The 16,111-nt window shown below is 38.8% G+C and overlaps 1 protein-coding gene across 1 annotated transcript in view; it reads left to right on the forward strand.

Annotated features, from left to right (window-relative positions):
* Positions 1 to 16,111, forward strand: part of LOC149085522 (integrin alpha-9-like) — a 166,884-nt gene that overhangs the window by 94,388 nt on the left and 56,385 nt on the right. The window contains exon 19 of the mRNA XM_089233577.1: positions 4,149 to 4,371. Within this exon, the coding sequence (XP_089089703.1) occupies positions 4,149 to 4,371 (223 nt within the window). The remainder of the gene's footprint in view (positions 1 to 4,148; positions 4,372 to 16,111) is intronic.

The following is a 16,111-nucleotide window of genomic DNA, read 5'->3' on the forward strand; positions in this document are numbered from 1 at the left end:
CTTTTATACTCTCTAAATGCTCTTTTCTTTTCAAGATAAAGGTTACACAACCTATCCATGAATCATAGAGGGTGCAATGTACAAACACACTTTTTTCGAACAAAGGGTATGACATCATGCAAAACAGAGGACAGCTTCATACTAAATTCTTCTCATTGACCTACCACCCCTACTAATTCCAACCAGTCTTTGAAAACTTCTGCTAACTTTCCTCTCAAAACATCAAAGTTAGTTCTCCGAAAACAAGGAACCAGTCTTTTGTTATCAACCTTACCCGAGGAAAGGTTACAGTGAAATCTGATGATACGATGATCGCTGGAAGAAAACTCTTCCCCCACCGTAACATGTTCAACAAGATCCTCAGAACTAGTAAGAACTAAATCCAAAATAGCAGTACTCCTAGTGGCTTCTGATACATGCTAATACAAAACATTTTCGAGCAACAACTTAAGAAAGTCTCTTTCATACTGATCTCTAGATGAAGGTTCAATCAATACCTGGGTAATTGAAATCCCCTAGTATGATAACCCTCTTACACATGTAGGAAATTTCATCATGAAATTTGGCGATGTAGTTTGGATCCCTATTCAATGGATTGTAACAAACCCCAACAATAAGTTTATGATGTCTTTTGTTTTCAAGCTCAACCCATATAGTTTCAATATCACTTCTCTTCACGTTACACTCTTTAGCCTTCAAACATGATTTCACATATATCAACACTCCACCCCCTTTCGTATCAGATCTATCTCTCAAAAAAGCATCGTATCCTGAGATGTGTAAGAAAGATTCATCTCCCCATCGTTTGCCCAAGATTCTGTAATGGCTATAAGATCCAGGCCCTCCGCAACCATCATAGTTTTTAAAAAATCTTTCTTATTATGCAAGCTCCTGGCATTAATTAGCACACATTTTAATTTGCCTGGTGATTTAGTGTCAATCGAGAAGCCATCCAAGTCAGAGGTGAGTAATTCCCTGTCAGTACTGTTGTGATTATCATTAACTAACCCGCATTCCCGACTATGAGGTCTGGGAGTAAAAAACCTGACCTAAGACTATCGTAAACCTCCCAGACCCCCCCCCCTCCTATTTAGATAGATCTCATCCGAACAAAGCCACCTATCAGTAAATGCTGGAAGCTCCAAGAACGTGACTCCAAGTGAGGAGCAAATGTCCTTAAGGCCTATATTGAATTGGTGGATCCTACTCCTACACCCCCTACTACCCTTTGGCAGCACTGGAATCACTGCCACTTCTGAACCCCCTCCCTAGCGGATAATAGTAGATCCCAATACTCTGACAGAGACTCACTAATATTCACTCCTACCAGATTCGTTCCCACCCACAGAATTACCTGCAAGGGCAACTTGCAGCGATGAAAAACGTCTCAAATCTTCCCCAAGTGCCAATCTTCCCCCAGGAAGACAACAGCACTCAAAACCCCGAAAATCCCTACACACTCTGTTCACAAGTTCCCTAACCATAGAATCGCCAATGATTAAACCCCTATCACTATCCCCTTCTACCTCATCCATGACCACCGATTCGCCCTCTTAACTGTCGTTGTTCGTGGAGATTGCTTCTTCATCAACAGGTGGCTCGACAACAAGTGGCTCTGTTATAACCGGGCCCTCTAGAACCCTAACTTTTTCCCATAACGCTTCGACCTCAAGTTCCAACCTTGCCCTATCCAAGCACCCTTTACAATTGAAACTATCACCTACTATACCACTAGATCAGGGAAACCTCTTGTTGCAAGCTCTACACAACACTAGTCGAGGTCCAGGCATACTAACACTATTGCTAATGCTAGATAATAATTAAAAAAGGAAAATGAGAATTGTTAAAAGGAAATTAAAATAACGCAAAATACATTATGATGCAAAATATACGTAAGAGATTGTACGAAAAAATTAAGTAAAATAGAATGCTCAACACAAAATCATGAAGAAGAAAATATATATGCATATAAAGAATACAACACACTCTCTAAAAATATAAAGTACAATTTATACTTATTAGAATTAGCTAACTATCTCTATTCACTAATACTAAAACAATAGGTCCACATGGAGAAAATAAATTATTGAGAGTACCCGAGAAAAAGTATACACTGTTTGCTAACACTAACGTTCAAAAAACCCACAATTTTATATCAAAGAAGTGGGAGAAACACAAACCTGGCAAAAATACAATGAAAATGAAATTGAGAGTGAGAAAAACAATTAAGTCGATCGAAAATACTCAACAAAAATTAAAATAACTGAGAACAAAATAAAAAAAGCCCACTTATCTCGCAACTCCAACGATGTGCTAGAAAAATAAAAAACACTGCAGAATATATGATCGAAAAATGAAAAACACGTTAAGTAAAACTCACAAGAACAGAGAAAAACACAAAGAAAGACACAAAATGGCGCACCGACAAGACAGATAATCCTTCGGTAATCCCCGGCAGTGGTTTCGGATAAAACTGCTGCTATTGGTCGGTGAGCGGAGTGCGATAAAAGCACGTCCAATCCCCACCACGGCGAAAACGAGATGATGTAACCAATAGGCTTATTGCTAGTTTTTTTTTTCCAAGTTTCATGAAAGATATTTCATCAAACTTTTATAGTGTAATCCCGGAGTTAAGGATTTTTTATTTTTTATCAACATTCTTTCATGAAGCAAAATTCTATTCAATTTTTCAATCAAAAAAATTACCTCCGATTTTTGAACGATCTTTCTCCTATGAAAATGATAGTCTTGTAGACTACCAAAACTATATTTGGTATGCTTTAATATTATTCAAGTGATAAATTTTTATTCAATATATTCAATATGCTTTTTTTTCATCTTGGAAATACCCAATCAGAAATGTTGACACAAAGAAACCATTGTGGGAATGAGGTTTCATTACCATGAATTTTAGGGGAACGGGAGGGAGGGAGGGGTATTTTTGTCAGCTCCATTTCAAATTCTTTGAGGGACTAGCATAAGCACCTTGAGCCCAATGTTCTGCCACCTATGTCCATCCCAGTGCACATAAGATTAACTTCAATCAATACACATACACAATTTTTTTAACAATAATGGAATTCAATATATTCAGAAAATAAGAAAAAATTTGAAACAAATAATATACTTGACACATACTGGTGCATTGAAAATGCATGTGTCACTTGCATTATTCCACACAATTTAAACAATTGTGTTACAGCTTGGAAAAAAAGTTGGCCACCCCTTCCCTAAATAATTATTTAGATACTGATTATAATCAGTGTGACCCCGCCACCTATAGGGGGTCATGACCCGCATTTCGGGAACCACTGTATCTATGGTGATAAAGGTAAAGAAAGAAAACTCTTCTCAGATAGTCGAATCTTAAGAATGGCAAAATATCATTCGCCTCAGGCAGCAAAATTTCTAGGATTGGCCCTGCCACCCATAATGTACTTGTCCAATGCAAGAAATAAGATCATGAAATGAGAAACCACCTTCTTCCAATGATTCTTCCTCTAACAAATTGAGACAATTGCAGCATTTCCTTCTGAAAAGTCTGTTCAATAAAAAATTTACAACTGTTAGAATACATTTGATCTTAAAACAAAATAGCCAGATTTGTGTGTGTGTGTGTGTGTGTGTGTATTTCCTTCATTGAAGTTGATATTGAAAAACCCTGCTCATACTGGTGTATTTGAATGAAAAATTATCTTTTTACACCTGCACATTACTAATTTCAAATAAATCATTCTGTAAAACAACAAACATGAAATAGTACAGTTAATGCTTGATATAATGACCCCCTTCTCATCCCGTCAAAAATGAATGTTACATTGGGGGGGGGGGGGGGGTCATTATATCGAAAGTAAAACATACATGATATTCGTTCTATAAAAACATACTTTTGAGGTGTAAACATCAAACTTTAAAGAGAATATATTATTCAATAACCTGAATAATGATCAGTAATGATGAATATAACTTATGATCCCATCGATATATTTAGAAGACTATATAAATATTTGTGTTGAAGTGCAGCAGCAGCATTAAACAAAACATTTCTATTAAGGGTCTTCAACGTTTTACGCTCGAGTGCCACATAGAAAATTTGTCACATTCTTCATATGTATGCTTGCTTATTAATATTGATTTTTTCTTTCTAGGAATGAGCCATTAATAATTGGAAAGAATGGCACTCTAACACTTTCTATCAAAGTGAAAAACATTGGTGAACCAGCATACCTTTCTGAATTATTTATTCATTTACCTTCTGAAACACCAAATATCAATCAAGATTTTTGCTCACTTTTAACTGACCAGCAAAGGCAGGAACTTAATGCAAGTCTGCAGTGTGATCTTGGCAATCCGCTTCAGAAAGATTATGAAGTAAGATTATGATTATAATGTGGCACAGTTATTATGCCAGTTATTAAAAAGAAACATTTTTTTGAAAAATTGGCAAATTGAGTGTAAAAGGCTAAAATTAACAAATATTCTGATATTATTTGATAATATTACTTTCAAATATTGATTAGTTATCTTGAATATTTAGCAAGTTCTGTTTGAGATTAATATTTCTTCAACATTTGCCAACTGCGGCTGGCTCTCTTGCCCTAGTCATTGTATATCTGTGCCCCCATTGTCCATACCTTCATTGCTAGGTTAAAAAATATATAATTTCTGAAAACCTTTTGGAATATTCATTTTTACATCTCCACCTCACTTACTCAAGAAAATGAGTAGTCTTAGCAATGAGAACAGTGTAACACCATCATTTTTCATGTATATTGTGGCCCCCAAAAAGTCACAAACTTCATATCTTAACTGGCGTTTGGAGATTCTTGTGTGTAACTAGTGTCACCGTACCATTTTGTCCAAAACAAGTATTGAAGTGTTCTCAAAATAAACAAAAGGAGATTTTATAAAAGCAATGGATTTTTTACATGACTTTATTCATCCATTCATTAAATCACTAATTTGGCTACTTTCTTTGATTGCTTTCTTAACCCTTCCAGGTGGTTCAGAAATTTAAATGCTGAAGTCCTATTAATGGTATTTAAATTTTAATAAAATCAAACTTCGTGCTGCTCAGCTGAAAATAATTTATGTTTTTTTCAATTTGAATTATAAAATTATGAAAAAAGGTTATGTTATAGTAAAATGTTTACGCAATGCACTAAAAATTTTACTATGATTGTTTAAAAAAATGATCAGGCGGTATAAACTTTTACATCTGTGACGTACCAAATATCTACGCAGAGGGTTTAAAATGATTGTTTACCAAGACACACCTTCAAATTAAATAGAGGAATACATGATTTTTTTCAATTACCAATTAAATTACTTGATGCCCTCACCTTCGTTCTGTTTATAAACATATGCCTACTCTATATAATCAATGATTTATTATTCAAATGATTCTTCAAAACATTTTTTAAAATGAGTAATTCTTTCTGCGATGGTTTGTCTGGAAACAATAAATTTTTCAATAAGTTGTAGAGTTTTAAAGAAATGCTAAAAAAATGAAGACTTTATCACATTTTTTTCTTTTTGGATATTTTGGATATGTAAAAATTTCTCTAAGCGTTCTATAAATGAATCAAAGGTAGAAGCTTCTAAGCTAGAAGCTCTGAAGCTTCATCATATTTATCAAAAAAATATAATCACTTTGTGGTTTGTTGATGTTGAGCCTCATTGCTTTTTTGAGAGCTTCCATGAGAGCTTGATTCTGTATTATCAACTCATTAATTAACGTTTCCATCATCTGAGATTTATGATAAACCTTTTCTCTTACCTTTTGTGGTCTTCGAATAAATACTCTATCCAACTGCTATCATAATCCAGTTGTCACCACTAACATGTATCTTTCACGCCTTTGTTTGCTTGTTTGCCGAATGAATAACACATAAGCAGGTAATCTTGGATATGCACAGTGGAACCCTGTTATAGCGCCAACCCTGCTTAGCACCACAAATTTTCAGTAAATAAATCTTCCCTATAGGGATTATAATGTAAAAAACCGATTTTATAGCTCCAGCTTGTTATAACGCCAACTATTATTTGGATATATACAAAGCTGATGTGTCATTTTCCAAAAATTTCCACAACATTTCTTCTCCCATCACTTTGGGTTTTTTTTTCGAAAGAAGTTGAGGGTTTATCCTTTTCATTTGACTGCTATTATTGGTCAGCATAACAACAATTTAGAGCAAATGACTTGAAGAATGGTATGGTCAGGGAGGTCTTAAAAAGCACATTGAGAATACCTGAATGTGTGTTTGCTCACATACATTCATCTTTAAAGCTAAAAAACCAACGAATTCGAAGAAATAGATTTATTGACTAGAGAAAGTGTACAAAGAACATACTGCACCAGTTTGTCCGAGGTTGCCACAGGGCCAGATTAACCCATATGAAAGCCCTAAGCACTCAAGTGATTTTGCTGGTCCCCCATCCCCTTTACTCTCAACCTTAACGCATGATCTGGGGACTCACGACAATTAGATCTGTTTACAGTTTTCGAGAGTAAGTAAGCAAATTGGTAAACAGGAATATTTTTAGGGGAAGGGGTTTAGAAAAATAATTTAGCTTGAGGCCTATGATGCAATGGTTTGGGAGCCTCAAGTACTGGGGAGGCCTCATGAAAATTTGATCTGGTTAAAATTTTGGAGAGAGCAAGTGTATACACTTTGGTAGGCAGTATTTATAGCTAGGTGATGGAGAGCGGCCTCAGAAAACCTTGTTTCGCGTGAGAGGGGAGGCTATGATGATGCTGAGATGGCTCTGGGTTAACTTCATGAAAATAGAGTGAAATCTCAGTATAAAAACTGAGCATTAGCACGAGTTCGTGTTTGCAATCAACTTAGTTTCTCCACTTTTGTGTCACCCTCAAGGCTGCAACTAGAAATGAAATTCACTCTGTCACAAAAATTCACTCTGACTTGATTTCTTGTGTGGAACTCCAAGAGTTCCCCTCACAACACTAGGTGGTGCTCAGGGCCGGATTAAAACGTTTGAAGACCTTAAGCTCTTGAATGGTTTTGGTGCCCTCCCCCATCCCTAAAAGTATATATTACTCGATATCAAATCTATAAAGGGAATAAAATTAAATGGCATTTTATATTTCAGAAGTAACTAATATAAGGCAGAATTATGATTTGAATATTTTAAAGTAGAGATATAGAAAAAAAAAGGGGAGGGAGAGACTTTCAAGTCTTGAAAATCATTGAAAATATCTCTTGGATAATTTTTATTTTTTGGACATCTTTGAAAGATTTTGGAATTTTTCTTTCACATTTCCTAAAAAACAAACCTCAAATTTTTAGACATTTTTTTCAAAATATTTTAAGAACATTTAAAGATATTTTCTCTTATTGACTGCTTCTTAGGATTTCACAAAGTTGCTTCAAACGCAATTACTGAGTCTTGGCATTGCCGATTTTACATTATTTTTTGTGAACCATAATCATTGGGTACCTGTTCTTTTGGATGCATTTTTGAGTTGGAATCTGTTAGCATTTCTTTTACTTTTACGGTAGATAAAACTAAAGCATCTTCATACCTATATTCTAGGAGTTCTGAGCAAACCACAAAAGAGTGGCTCTAGGCTGTATAGCCTATGCAGAAGCAAAAAAATTTTTTTTAATTTTTTATGCAAATTTTTAAGCTATGATCATACTGTACTGAATGGTTTACAGAGAAACCCATGACTTTTTTTAAAACGTGATCATCATGCACTCCCAAGAAATCCGTAAAATCTGTCCAGGAAATTTTTTAGTGTTAGTAGGCATCAAAGAACCGGGATTCGAACCCAGACTTGTATAATCGGAGGCTATCTCCCTAACCACTGGACAGACAGGCAACAATTTTTAACACACTTCATCTGTCTGGGAACAAAGCAGCAAGTTTTCTGGGTTATTTTACTGGTGCAACTTATACCCCAGAGAGGCGCTGAAACTGTCTCGCACAGGTAATGATAATTAACTATAAGAGATAAAACCCCTGAAATCCCATACAGTCGATCCGCTAAAGACTCAAAGATTTGAGTATTTTTAAGTTCATGCCCTTATTCTGTAGAACTTGGCTTACTCTTAATTTGTCATTTTCGTATTGATTTAATATTTATCATATTGGTTGGAAACATAGGTGCCACAACCTAGGGGCTGAGGACATTTGAGCCCCCTTAATAAATTTTGTAAAGGGGCTGAGCCCACCCAATAATTTCTGAAAAACAATGCAATGCACCTTCCTCTTCCTGCATATGCGCTTTAGTCCTGTATATATGCATGTCCTGGGACGACCAGCCCCAGGACATGCATTCAGCCCCTCCAATGTTTTCTTCACTTTGGCGCCTCTGGTTGGGAATGATAATGATTTGTTTTATTAATGTGTGGGTCTCACCTGGACACAACCCAAGGATGTGACAAGTAGATCTGCTTACAATTTTTGACAGTTAGTATGCAAATTGGTAGGCAGGAATTTTTAGCTGGTAGAGAGGCCCCCCCCCCCCCGTGTGATACTGTTAAAATAGCCCAAATTACCTTTATAGAAATTGCACAAAATCTCATTCCAGAAAATCAGCATTAACGTGATTTCTAGTTTGCAATATTATCAGTTTTTGTATATTTGTGCCATCCTTTTTTTTGATGAATATCTTCAACCATATAATCAATCAAAAGTTTTAGGATTTTCTGCCTTATGCTTGATACTGGAAAGAAATTTTACATATAAAAAATATATATGTGTGTATATATATAAAAACATTTTGGCAACTTTTTTGTGGTGCCTATTTTCTTTTGATGCCCTAAACATGTGGTTAATGGTTAATCTGGCCATGGTGGTACTGTGTTTTACACCAGCAGTTCCCAAATACTTTTAGTCATGGACATGACTTTTTTTAAAACTTCAATGCATTTTTAATAGCTAATTTTTCATAGAAAATTCAAAACACTGAATTTTTGTAAAAGAAAAGTGAAGCCTGTTGTATGAAATTTTCACCTGCTTCCATGAATGTTGTTATAAACAGAGTTCAAATGTATAATGTGTCTTGGAAGGTATGGGGAAAGTCATTTGGACCACAGGCACTATATGGTTTTCATTACATTTGATCAGTGAGAATCTTTGACTCATTATGCCAGGGGTCTTCATCATTTTTGAAACTGTGGGCCAAATCAAAATTTCAAAGCATTTAGAATTGTAAGAAGGAAGCATGCACACAAACGGGCGGCGATACTGGAGGCATCCACCAGCATCAAAAGTGGAGCCAACTGATCTAGGATTGGATTTTAAATTTATTGGCGCAAGGACCAATTTGGTCAAACTGTGCCAAACAAATATAAAATTAGGAAAAATGTCCTTTTGTCATGTCAAAAACTAAAACTGTGCATGATAAAAAAGCAACATGAAACATAAAACAATGACATAAATTGTAAAAACTATAATTTGTCGTATAAACCAATGGCTTTGATGAATTTAAAAATGCGAGATGCATCGCAATGGTCATTTAAAACGTCATGAAGTGAAAGATGACTCTGACCAAAAGCGGTCGTAAAATGATGACGATGGTGCGAACAAGTAAAAGCATGGGCAATGGTAAATGGACTTTGACAATGAGGGCACTGCGGTTGACTCTCTCGTAGTAAAAGATATGATTGTGTGATGCGACTGTGTCCTATGCGTAACCGGGCAAGCAGAACTTCCTCCTTTCGGTTAGTCCTGCAGCTCGAACACCAAAGGCCAAGTGTAGGCTTGATGGCATGAAGTTTATTATTTATTTGATTGTTCCAGTGCTCCTGCCAGCGGCGATGCATCACTTCCCGGAGGATTGAGAAGTGGTCATTGGCAGGTATCAAAAGGCTATTATCAATGTTAGTTGTTGTTCGAGCTGCGTTGTGTGCTTTCTCGTTGCCCGGTATTCCTACATGACCTGGTACCCAGTAAAATTTTACTGTGGTACCATGATGAGTGAGGTAATGTAGTTCATGAAAAATGGCATGAATGAATGGATGAGTATGAAACGTACAGGAACACAGTGCTTGTAATGCGCTGAGAGAGTCACTATAAATGATGCATCGTCTGTGGCGTTTGCGTCGTATATGACGTAGAGCCTGAAGGACTGCGTACAGCTCTGCCGAATAAATAGAAAATATGTCAGGAAGTTTGAAAGATGTCTCCTCACAGCAGATGTAGGCACAACCGGCATGCCCAGGGCTCTTAGAGCCGTCGGTATATATGGGGAAGTACCTGTTGTACCTACCCCTGTGCCTAAAGAATATCTATCGATATATGACATCTGCTGTGGTGGCTCTAGGGTATAATGATAATGAAAGAGAGACGTCTGGCAGAGACTGCTCCCATGGTGCCAGTTGCCAAGCAACTGGGGCCACAGGACTGATGTCTAATTCTAGTTCTTCCACAAGTGCCCTCATACGAAGACCGTAAGATGGAACACATGAAGGTCGAGCAGCAAAAACTCTATGAAATGAGGGATTAAAAACGACACGAAGTGGATGATCTGGAAAAGACTTCATCTTGATAAAATATTTCAAGGAAAGTTGCTGGCGTCTTGATGTCAGTGATGACTCGTTGCATTTGATATACAGGCTCTCCATTGGAGACGTCCGGAAAGCTCCAGAACAAATCCGCAGTACGAGATGGTGGACTGGGTCGAGCACACTCAGATAGCTTTGAGGTGCCGACCCGTATACAATGGAGCCGTAGTCGAGCTTCGATCTTATTAAAGCTTTATATAAGTGGAGGAGTGACTTACGGTCAGCTCCCCATGATGTAGAAGAGATGACCTTCAAAAGGTTCATCGTCTTCATGCAACGAGCTCTTAATTGCGCAATTTGAGGCTTGAAAGTGAGTTTATTGTCAAATGTGATGCCGAGGAATTTAGTATTTTGTACTATTGGTATTTGATTATTGTTTAGGAACAATTGTGGGTCATCATGAAGGTCTTGACGCCGACAAAAGTGCACAGCGACAGTCTTGTCGGCGGAGAAAGAGAAGCCATTATCATGAGCCCACTTGCTGATCTTGTTGAGAGCAGTTTGCAATTGTCTCTCAGCTGACCTCATATTCACTGATTGATACGACATCAACAGATCATCCACATAGAGTGCGCCAGTGACAGACAACGGGAGTTGGTTCAACACCCCGTTGAGTCTTAAAATAAAAAGTGTTACACTTAAAATGCTACCTTGAGGTACACCTTGTTCTTGAATTTGGGGAGCTGATAATGTGCTTCTGATCCGTACCTGGAAGATGCGGCGAGCGAGAAAGTTCTTAATGAAAATGGGCAAGTTGCCCCTCAAGCCACTATTATAGAGGTCAGAAAGAACTCTGTCCCTCCAAGCACGGTCGTAGGCCTTTTCTATGTCAAAAAAAAATGGCTAGCATATGCTCCCTCTTCACAAATGCTTGTCTTACTGATGTCTCAAGGCGTAACAGATTCCATGTTGTAGACCTGAACCAGCCGCTTTGATGTTTCGATAAAATATTGTTAACCTCAAGGTAGTGCATAAGGCGATAGTTGACCATGCGTTCCATGAGCTTACATAGACAACTGGTCAAAGCAATAGGTCTATAACTGTTAGGTTGCTGAGGATTTTTGTCAGGCTTCGGGAATGCAAGAAGAATGGCTGCTCGCCAGGTGTCAGGAAATGAATGACTGACCCAGATCCCATTAAATAATACGAGTAAATGTGACAGTGATTCTGGTGATAGATGCCGAATCATGGAATAATGAATAGCATCGGGCCCTACAGCTGAGTCAGGACTTCGCTGCAAGGCCGTCGTCAGTTCATGAAGGGTGAACAATGAATTGTACCCCTCCAGTGTAAAAGGTCGGAAGGTGTACGATGTACGTTCGGCCGATGATTTAATTGGATGAAACGAAGGGGGATAGTTTGCATCACTGGAGACAGCAGGGAAATGGGCAGCGATGGTGTCCGCAATATCCCTCACATCGCTGATGATAGTGCCATTGGTATTTAAAATAGTGATGGGATGAGACTGATAATGACCATTTATTTTTCGGATCCGGTCCCAAATGATTTTAGATTAAGTAGATGAATTGATTCCCGTGGTAAACTTTTGCCAGGACTCGCATTGAGCCTGGCGCCTGCTTCTTCTCGCTATCACCTTTGCTTTTAAAAATGCCAACTTGTTGTCATGGGTAGGATACCGCTAGAACCTACTCCATGCTTTCTTTTGTGCTTTAATCGTAAGATTACATTCATGGTTCCACCAAGGTTTAGGAAATTTAGGACGTTTCGAGGAGAATTTGGGTATTGTTTCATTTGCTGCAGAGATGATACAACTGGTCACAAGGTCGACACAGTGGTCGACGTCGGGTTGCGAAACCATATCCTCCGTGATTTCTGCCTTGACCGTGAAGTCTGCCCATCAGGCGGCCATAAGCTTCCACCGAGGAAGACCCTCAGGTATGCTATGGCTTCGATCAAGGCACTTAAACACTAGAGGAAAATGATTGCTCCCGTGGAGGTCCAGATCAACCGACCAGGACCAGTTGGGCAAGAGTGAAGGTGAGCATAACGATAAATCTATTGCAGTGAAACTGTTGTTTGTGGCATGGAAATGAGTGAAACTGCCATCATTCATGATAGCGAGGTTCATGTAGTCTAACAGACGTTCAACCATTTCCCCACGAGGGGTGTTGCTGTTAGAACCCCATATCATGTTATGAGCATTGAAGTCTCCAAGAAGAAAAAAAGGTGGTGGTAATTGATCAATCAGATCTTCTAGATCTCTCTGTAAGATGGTGTCATTTGGTGGCAAATAAATAGAACAGATCGTAATTCTTAGACCTGTAGAGATTTCAACCGCGATGGCTTGCAGGTTCGTTCGCAACGTTAGAACGCGCGACGACATGTGATGTGGAACCAACAGAGCAACACAGCGGCAGGCTCTACTCCCGTCATCGTAATCAATACGGAACAGGGAATGTCGCCTGATGTTCCATGTCTCCGAGGGCTTCGTAAAAGTTTCCTGGAGTGCCACGCAAACAGGATGATAACGATTGATCAAATCCTTGAGATCTTCATAATTGGATCTAGAGGAAAATGTTGCCATAAATTATGTTGGCCATAAATTAAGTAGATGTAGACGGTTCAAGGTCTTTGAATTTATTCCGGTGTAGTTTACGGCGAGTAGTACCGGAATCTGATCTATTGTCAAGCTCCATGTCACCAATTGATGTGTCATCAATTAGTGACACATTCTTCCTGATTGGACATTTCAGCTCTCTCTGTACAGCTTTTCGTGAATATCCGGTCTTGAATGGTTTCTTTTTTGATTTGTTTGCAGAGTTGATTTTCGGTTTAGTATCTGTAGTTATTTTGAATGTGTTAGCCGTTGCTTTTCCCGCTTCTTCTTCGGAGGTAGTGGACTCCCTCCGGAATCCAGCGGAGCAACAGCAGCCACAACTATTGCACAGTTGGTTAGATGATGATGTTTGAGTTGATGTGTCAGCTATTGGTTCAGTCTGAGTTGTTACAGATGCTTTGGTGACAGTGTTAGTCTTATTAGCTGACGATGGATTTGTTACCATATTAGAGTATGATCTAGTACCTATTGGAGTTTGGTTAGAGGTTATACGACGGCGTGCTTCAATATATGAGATGTTATTAAGGACCTTGATCTTCTGGATCTCTTTTTCTTTATTCCATTTCGGACATTTCCTGTTATATGCGGGGTGGTCACCACTGCAATTGACGCACTTGAATGGTGAATTAGTGCAGTTGTCCGAAATGTGGTCCTTCTCACCGCCCTTTGCGCAGGTGGGTTGACTTCAGCACACCGTTCGTGAGTGACAGAATTTCTGGCAGTTAAAGCATCTAACAGGGTTAGGAATGTATGGGCGGATTTTGAGGCTATAATAGCCTATCTTAATATCTTTCAGCAATGTCGGTGATGAGAATGTCAGGATTATGCTACGTGATGGAGCTGGATTGCCATCTTTGCGGCTCATGATATGCTTGGCAGATGTTATGCCTTGAGACGCCAGCTCTTCTGTTAGTAGTTCTTCATCCATGTTAATTAAGTTAGTATCTGAAATGACACCACGTGAATAATTCAACGTGGGATGAATTTTTACTGTTATGGGAATATTCCCAAGAGATGTGAGCTTTTGAATAAGTTCGGATTGTTTCGGTGTGTTTGTTTCAATTAGAAGGTCTCCTGAACGAAGAGCCTTCACTGATTTTAATGTGCCTATTGCGCCATAGAGAGCTTTGTCTATTAAGAATGGTGATGCTTTGGCCAGAGGTTTATCAGTGTCAGAAGAATGCAAGAAAAAAAATGAAACAGTAGGAGCAGGTTCAGTGACAATTGTTTCGCTCATAGCTATTCGTTGACGTTTTGGTGCATTTGTATTTTCCCCCATTTTGGAGATAATTTGTTCGGCCCCTACCAACCATGCCCACCATGGAGCCCTACAAGGGGGCGCGCACACGTAACTGATGAAGGCAATGCCTGGTTAGGTAGGAACTATACACCACCTAAACAGGTGAGCAGACGCGTTCCAGATCCAAGAGCGACGTGAAGTAGCACCAAGAAACCTCACGAAGTCCGGCAGGCCCGGCCCCTCTACCTGTCCAGTAGTGTAACCCCTTCAGCCACCGAGGGGACCAGCCGATTGACCCAGACGGGGCTAATCCAGGCCTCCCGTTTCGGCTGAATCCGAGGCCAAAGCTAGAGCATCAGGCTAACCAGGATCTCCATCTCCAGCCTTACGGGTCTCCACGCACGGCAAACACGCAGGTAGACAGCATCCTAGATAGGGCATACGCTAGAAGCAATGCCCCATCCGGGAGGACCCCTCCCCGCCTGAGCGGGGCCCACAATGAGGGTCTGGACACAAACGACTAAAACATGTACAGGACAAAACGAGACGCAAGACATGTACTGCAAGATGTGTGGAAATATACATGTAATTTGGGCTATTGAAGGTGAAGTATATGAGCACAAACAGCGATGACAATGACGTGTGATAGATTTGGCGTTACACAGAGTGCACCACAAGGAGGCCTATCACATTACACCCCGCCAACTGATCTAATTTATATGCGTACATATGAATTGACATCATCATCATGCCCCCAGACTTTCAAGTTTATCTCCGCCTATAGAATAAACCCAGATTCACAAAGGCTTAATGTAATGTGCAGTGGTGTCTTAACATCTTAACAGTTGTGGAGCTTTAAGGTATAAATGAACTCCATGGGGCAGCAAGTATCATGGTTAATGTAGAGCTGTTTTCAGTTCTGAGATGTTCATTGAAAAATACGGTTTGTCTCCCAAGAGCTTCCCACTAATGCTCTACCAAGTTGAGATTGAGAAACTTTGGTGACTACTTCACATTTGCTAGATATCATCAATCGAAAAGAAAGTAATAAATAAGCTGAGTACAGTGAAGGAAGTCTAATGCCGTCAATCTATGAATAGTAACTGTGTGCTCATTGCTCTTCAAAAAAGAGAAACATAAACTTCCAGGATTGTCCGTACATCTCCAACTAGTAATGGACCACTCTTGAAAATGTGATGTTCTTTACAGCTGTCTAACATGATGCCTTCCTGTGAAGCACTCTAGCACATCAAAAATGATACTTTTCAGTGTTGTATTTGAAGGAGGGTGTTAGAAATGGCTTTTCTCTGTTCTTTTCCAATTATTGTGCAAAGAGAAACAGTGCAATAACTGAATCTGGACTCATCACTGAACTTCGTCATGCTCCGCTGGATTCAAGTTCATTTGTGATATTCAGACTTCACTGTAAACAGGTCCATTTACGCTCACATGTCTGTGGTAGAAAAATTATCAGACATGTGCTGTGTGTCACAAGAGATTTTTTCTATAAGGATTTTAACTTCTTTTAATGAAATCGATAAAATCAAACCCTTTCTTTTTCTTCTAATTCTTCCTTTTTCAAATACTCTCTTTTACTGATCCACAGCCTGCCTTGTTTCTAATCTTTAGTAAAAGCCTTTTGAAGTTCCACAAACCAAGCTGTTGTATTTTCACTCTGTGACTGTCATCAAATCATAAACTTTATACTGGTCTGTCTTATTTAGAATTCCAGAAGTGGTTACATGATCATCTTTCACC

Source organism: Pholcus phalangioides, unplaced genomic scaffold (assembly GCF_987345545.1).
Source record: "Pholcus phalangioides strain wild (caught in Gottingen) unplaced genomic scaffold, Ppha-v1.0 ptg000007l_1, whole genome shotgun sequence".
NCBI lineage: Eukaryota > Metazoa > Arthropoda > Arachnida > Araneae > Pholcidae > Pholcus > Pholcus phalangioides.